Here is a 6,405-nt window from a genome sequence, read left to right as displayed (position 1 = left end):
CGGCCCGCAAGTATCAACTCAGTTTTTGTCGCGCCCTCGCATATGTTTCTAAACACTCGCGTCCGGAGTTGCATTTTCCGTTTCTTACTGCACTTTGGCCAGCGTGTTGTGTGCATTTAATGACACTGGTGTTGCGCCACGCGCGCGGACGCGGCGCCCCAAAACAGCGCCGCCAACGCCAACATATTGCGAGCTACATACAAGGCAGCGGGCGCCGTTTGTCTGCCTGTCTCGTAGGGCCCAGTCTAGCAGGAAGATGGTTGTTGTGTTGGTATTTCCAGTTCAGTCTCGCATAGGCTAGGGCTCAGCACGCACCTCACCTCATCATCCTCCATAAAGAGTGGGAGCGACGAGCAGGTTATGTGCTGTAGGGGAGCAGTCGAATTTACGATTACGATGGAGATGAGTGCAGTTGCACCGATCGGGAAGGGGTCGGGGGGCGCCCACCAAAAGAAAGTGGCTGCTAATACGACTGCCTTTTGTTATTCGGGATTGAGAACACATTGATAACACGTTTGCTTTTTGGCATTCCTATCAATAATGAGATCCATACACTGACATCCAGACACTTGCAAGTATTATCAATTTGCAGTTGCAAACTTTCAAGTGTTGAGCAGTTGAACACTTAGTTTATCAGTGTAGTACACGCACACTGAAAAAAAGGTTGACAAGCCCTGACTTATCCACATTTTGTTTATTTTATCTCTTTAAAATAAATTTTGGGTCTCCTCTTGAAGAAGACAGAAATGCTTGAAGAAGTGCGTCATTTATTTTTTTTAGCAGGTGAGTCCTCTATAAACATCCCACACTGAAACTAACACCTGACATGACACGTATTCACACCGCTAAACCCAAGTTTGTACTTGAATGCAGTACCTACTGCATGTATACCAACATGTATGAAGGAGGTACTGAGTACTTGACGTAGAACTCACTAAATCTCCTCCTGACGTGAATGGAGGTATAAGCGTATACTTGACCAAGTACACACTACTTCCTGCATATTTGACCAAGTACACACTACCTCCTGCATACTTGCCAAGTACACAGTACCTCCTGTATACAATGTAGGTATGCAGAAGGTGCTGCATTCAAGCACACACTTGGGTTTCCAGAGCGAGTTTTAGGCTTCTTCCACGTACCGGTATATAACGTATTACGGGACGAACGGTCAGGACAAGGACATAAATTCTATTACTCCTCCTTTATAAAAATATACGGGTACACCTTTTCTTAGTGCGGCGCGAGCGCACAGCACCGTCCCCACGCCCCCCATTGACAGGTCCCCGGGGCCGCCCCGACAGGGTCAGCCGGGACGGCCAGCTGGCCGCCCATGGCCGCGCGCAACCACTACTTTCGCTTTTGTTCGAACGTTAACCTGTAATTGTAGGACGGACGCGGAGAATGAGAGGAGCTCCCGCGCAACCAGGGATTTTAAATTTTCCAGAAAAGTATCTTTTGATTTTTTCCTGAAAAGTGTAATCTTTTGATTTTTTCCCTAAAATGTGTAATCTCTTTCAATTTTTCTGGAAGATATCATTTTTTTCCGGAAAAACTTCCGACGTTAAAATCCCTACCTATTAAACCCTCATCAAGCAGATACTTCCAGACCGATGAGGCGTGTTGGTGCAAACGCAGCTCGCCACGTTTTAATGTGTTTAAACTTAAAACCGAAGTTTGCAAACGTCAGTAATGGCATACTACTGAAATGGTTCACTTCTTACCTCTTTTTTTCAGCGGACAGACAGACGGTCGCAGCTTCTTCCCCTTCAGGATTGACTCTAGCAGCTGCTCTCGCGGCGTCTTGATTTCATTTCTAGGTTTGGGTCTCGGTCGGTCGGATGCCTGGAAAACATGGAAAACAAAAATATTGGTCGTTATTTTACCTTGCATACACAATGTATCCATTTCCATTTTTGTGCAACGATTTGTGACAGGGTAACGCTGTCAAGATTGATTACGAACGCCACGTGTCACTTAGTGCCAGGGCCTTGGCCCTTGGAATGCGTTACTGTGCTTTCATTTTCATGTCCATCACAAGTGCATCGATAATTGATTGTTCCTCCTTCCTCCCTTATTGCTCGACACAGTCAGATAAACGCGCTACCGACCGACCCCCTGCAGCGCGCCCTCCCTGCAGCTGCGCGAGGAGGTTGAGTATGAATTGATACCGCATTTAGCATAATTAATAATTACGGATTAGCCTGCATTAGCACTGGCGGTGCCCACAGCAGTTGCCGCCGCGGCCGCTTTCACCGCCATGTACGCCACTCACAGCCCCGTTCACGCCACGTCGGTCAAATATTCTAATCACAACACCTTTTTTTTCTTTTTCTTCTTCATCCTCACACACGACAGGAGCTGCGGCGCGTTCCGTGCGAGAGGAAGGCAGACACACCAGCGGCGCACTCTGCTCCGCGCGGCGCCGGGTGAAAAATCGATTCATACTATGCAAATGTGTGGGAGAGAAAGAAGCAGTTCATTCATCATGCTTAGCGAGCCGCGAGCGTTTCCTCCCGAGAGCCGTCCAAATAGAGCAGCCGGCCTGCGCACAACGAGGGAACACGACTAATGTCCTCGCAGCCATTTCAATAAGTGCGCTAAATGCTAAACACTTCACTTGACCAAGCGTTTAATTTTCGTCATTACATTGCCTTATTCTCAACCCAGAGGGTGCCCGGCGGAGAGTGCGCGGGAGTGCGGCCCATTGTTCGTGCGCGAATGTCGCACACTTGCAGGTGTGTGAAAGTCATTACTACACCTAAAGCACAAACGCGGGTAAATTTTAAAGGAAAATTAAACATTTATTCTTTTAAGTGTAGAAATAGGCATTCACACACCTACAAGTGTTAAACATACAAACACGCGTTTTCAGTGTAGAGACGGCCCGCAAGTATCAACTCAGTTTTTGTCGCGCCCTCGCATATGTTTCTAAACACTCGCGTCCGGAGTTGCATTTTCCGTTTCTTACTGCACTTTGGCCAGCGTGTTGTGTGCATTTAATGACACTGGTGTTGCGCCACGCGCGCGGACGCGGCGCCCCAAAACAGCGCCGCCAACGCCAACATATTGCGAGCTACATACAAGGCAGCGGGCGCCGTTTGTCTGCCTGTCTCGTAGGGCCCAGTCTAGCAGGAAGATGGTTGTTGTGTTGGTATTTCCAGTTCAGTCTCGCAACAGGAGGAAAGAAAAAAAACAACATCCTGAAAACTATCCGCGGCCAATTAAAGTTATTAATGATATGGTATCGAATTCGCAAAGGAAGCGCGCAATCCTCCAATTTTCGCCACTCTCTTATCTCGGTAATTAATGGCCCAGTTTCTCTACTAGGCAGACGAGGGATTATTTCAACCGCCAACAACAGAAAACATTCGCATTTTTTTTTGCTCCAAACAGGATGGGAGTAAGTTGTTACTGATAGAGCTGTGAGCCGGTCCGCGTGCCGACGCGGGACGCAAGTTGCACTACGGTAAAGAAAGGCTGCAAAAAGGGAAAAGAAACACAGTCATCGTGTCGTCCACGATTGAGAAACATATTTTGGGTATTGACTCTAAAAATTGAGTTTGCTAAACAAACAGTTGACAGAATCTCCAAAAATGAAAAAAAAAAAAAAAAAAAAAGAAAGAATCTGAGTGGAGAAAAGCGTTGGTTACATTCGTAGTTTTGGTTTTGGTCCTTCCAGTCATCTCAACGACACGATTACATGATTGAGCCCAATATACAATTAACTGTACGAAAAAGCGCGTCCTGCAAATATTTTCATAGAAAAAGCAAAATCCAGCTGAATTCTGGAGGTTAATGAGCGGAAAAGGCGGTGTCCGCAATGTCCTTTATGTTCTCGCCCACCTTAAGCCGTTCGACTGCCAATTTCCCTCCGCAAACAAAATACGGTAGCGATTGTCCTCCCACCGTTTGGGCCGTGGTGGCCCACTGCATCTTCCTCTTCCAAACAGGCTCCCTATAGCGCGTCTTGTGAAAGAATGCGTAATAAATAGCCATATGTGTCGGAAGTGGGCTGCAGCCGCTGCTGCTGCTACCGCTGCCCCACCTGCTTCCTCCAACGCCTTGCATTGCCACAGCAGAGCGACCCGAGCCGGCTCCCGGGCGCCCTAAACGGACGTGTTTGGAGGGGGTCCCAAAGCGTCCGGGCCGAGTGTGGCGGGCCGCCACCTCCCCAGGGCGGCGCGGCGGCTATTAGCGCGCGGCCGTTGGGCAATGCTACGCGCCATTCCGGCCTATTTAGTGAATATTTACTCCCTGGTTCTGAAGCAGAGATGTTGATGTCAGAAACATGTTTCAAAAAAAAAAAAATATATTAAATAAATGGCACAACTAGAAAATTTGAGAAACCTGAAATATTTCTATAGAGAAATTGGCAAAAAATGAAACTTTTGAAGAAACAAATCAGAGATTGTAAACAATCTCTTTTGTAAAATTACGAAAATATGTACACTGACGTTACAAAATATGTGCACGGATGACGATGTATAAGAGAAGGGTTTTAGGCTTGGGCGCCTCGTGCCGCCCGCACGCGCGCGTTTGCCGTGCGAATCGCGCCCATCGCCCAGGTGCCATTTGTAAGGCCGGCCGGCCTGCCTGAGCTGTGACGGCCGATGCGCTCAGGCAGACGGGTCAAAGCGAAAGTGTTCGTAACAGCGCGCCATCAGTCTCCGCGCCGCTAATCTGCCGCGGCCGCGCGCGTGCGGCAAAGGCCAAAAAAATAAGGAAAACATTTGCAGGAGATTAAGGGAGGACAGTATGCGTTTCGTCCTTTTGCTGATGATACTAACATTTTTACCAAAGTATACAATACCTACTAAAACAATTCGATTTCCTCATTTGGACCAATGATAATTTGAGAAGATTTGGAAAAAATTTCAGCTGAGCGGGCAGCTTGTGCATATTATGCACGGGGTTTGAAGGAGTGAATTTTTGGGGGGTGCAGTAAACCTTTCTCCGTACTGGGAAAAATAAACACTAATGTTTGCTTACTTGGTAAAGATATTCGCAGGAAATGGTAAAAGGAGGTTAGGAGAGGGGACAGAAAACGTCATCAGCAGTAGAGAGAAGAGAGTGAGAGAGGAGGGGAGGTGTGCACTAGCAGCTGAACAAGACGTCACAGGTGGTTGTCCGTCAGACACTCCGTACGACGGCCGGCCGGCCGCGCGATATTTCAAACACTGTCGGAACACTTACCGCAACAAAAACTCATATATTACGGGCGCGATGACACGCTAGAGGAGCGGCGGCCGGACGTAAGGAGACGTAAGCCTCAAGGTATTACGTGTCCAGCCACAACAGACGTGTCCTCAAAAATCAAAATTAAAAAAAAAATACGACCTGTCATTAAAAGGTGTACAAAATCTGTGGTATGGGCAGTGGAGCAAGAGCCCACACTGTTGGAAATCGGAACGTGATTTGACGTGAAAGACTTGTTTTTACACTAAATGTTCGGAATTGTGAAGTAACAAATACATTCGTAAAATGACAAAAAAACAATAACTACTTGTTGTTACACTGAAAGACGTATCCTGATCACTAGAACTTTTGAAAAAAAACTGTCGACCATCTGGAGTGGTGTTCGGCAACAAGTCTATATAATCCGTCTCCCGTCTTTACTTCACATTTCTTACATAAAAAGGTCGGTTATAGAGTTGCAAATATACCAAGCCATAGCCATCGACGATCTGCTAACTGATGAAACAAATCTTAAACTTAGCACCTTTTATGGACCCAAACTCAAGGCTGTGTTAGACCTCTAACACTGTTAAAACCTTGCGAACGATTCTGGCCCGAACCAGTTACGAAAAGTGTCCTTTGTGACGCGAACAAACACTTCGCAAGAAAACAAAAACAGTGAGCTATAACGCAAATGTGAAGATGCGGAAAAATCCCTTTCAGTTTTCCAGTGTTGGTGTTGATGCTTTACACTTTTTCTATCTCCTTTTTTTTTAGAAGTCAGGCAGATATTACGTAAATTGGGTGTCAGTTGAACCGCCCAGGCCTTGCTCGGAATACCTGTGGCTTCGAATTTGAAGCCGCAGCCTTGTTTGTTGTTGCCTTTGGGCAGAGAGGAGCAGAGACAGGCAGAGAGAGGAAGAGGAAGAGAGAGGAAGAGAGAGAGGAAGAGAGAGAGGAAGAGAGAGAGAGAGAGAGAAAGAGAGAGAGAGAGAGAGTTGGGTGAGGGAGCAAGACAGTGGAGGGGGGCTTTGGTACTTCAGAGTGCAGCGCAGTGTTCGGGGGACTTTCACGGCTCTGCATGCACACGCGTGCACACACACACACACGCTCACACTCACGGAGGGACAAAGAATCAAACAGCAGCACATCGATCAAGATGGCGTCTCCCAGAGTGGCAGTACGGTCGTGGAGTGGATGGCGTCGCGGTCACCACACCACCGCCGT

At 47.4% G+C, this 6,405-nt stretch overlaps 1 protein-coding gene across 1 annotated transcript in view; it reads right to left on the bottom strand.

Moving 5' to 3' along the window:
• LOC113204644 (protein spire) overlaps window positions 1-6,405 on the bottom strand; it is a gene marked incomplete in the record, with an annotated part of 243,059 nt that overhangs the window by 51,808 nt on the left and 184,846 nt on the right. Inside the window, 1 exon segment of the mRNA XM_052266847.1 lies at window positions 1,725-1,845. Coding sequence (XP_052122807.1) covers window positions 1,725-1,845 — 121 coding nt within the window.

This window comes from Frankliniella occidentalis, unplaced genomic scaffold (assembly GCF_000697945.3).
Source record: "Frankliniella occidentalis isolate FOCC.00 unplaced genomic scaffold, Focc_3.1 Scaffold3, whole genome shotgun sequence".
Lineage (NCBI taxonomy): Eukaryota > Metazoa > Arthropoda > Insecta > Thysanoptera > Thripidae > Frankliniella > Frankliniella occidentalis.
Note: the sequence above shows the minus strand (reverse complement) of the source record. Positions and strands in the feature narration are given on the sequence as shown.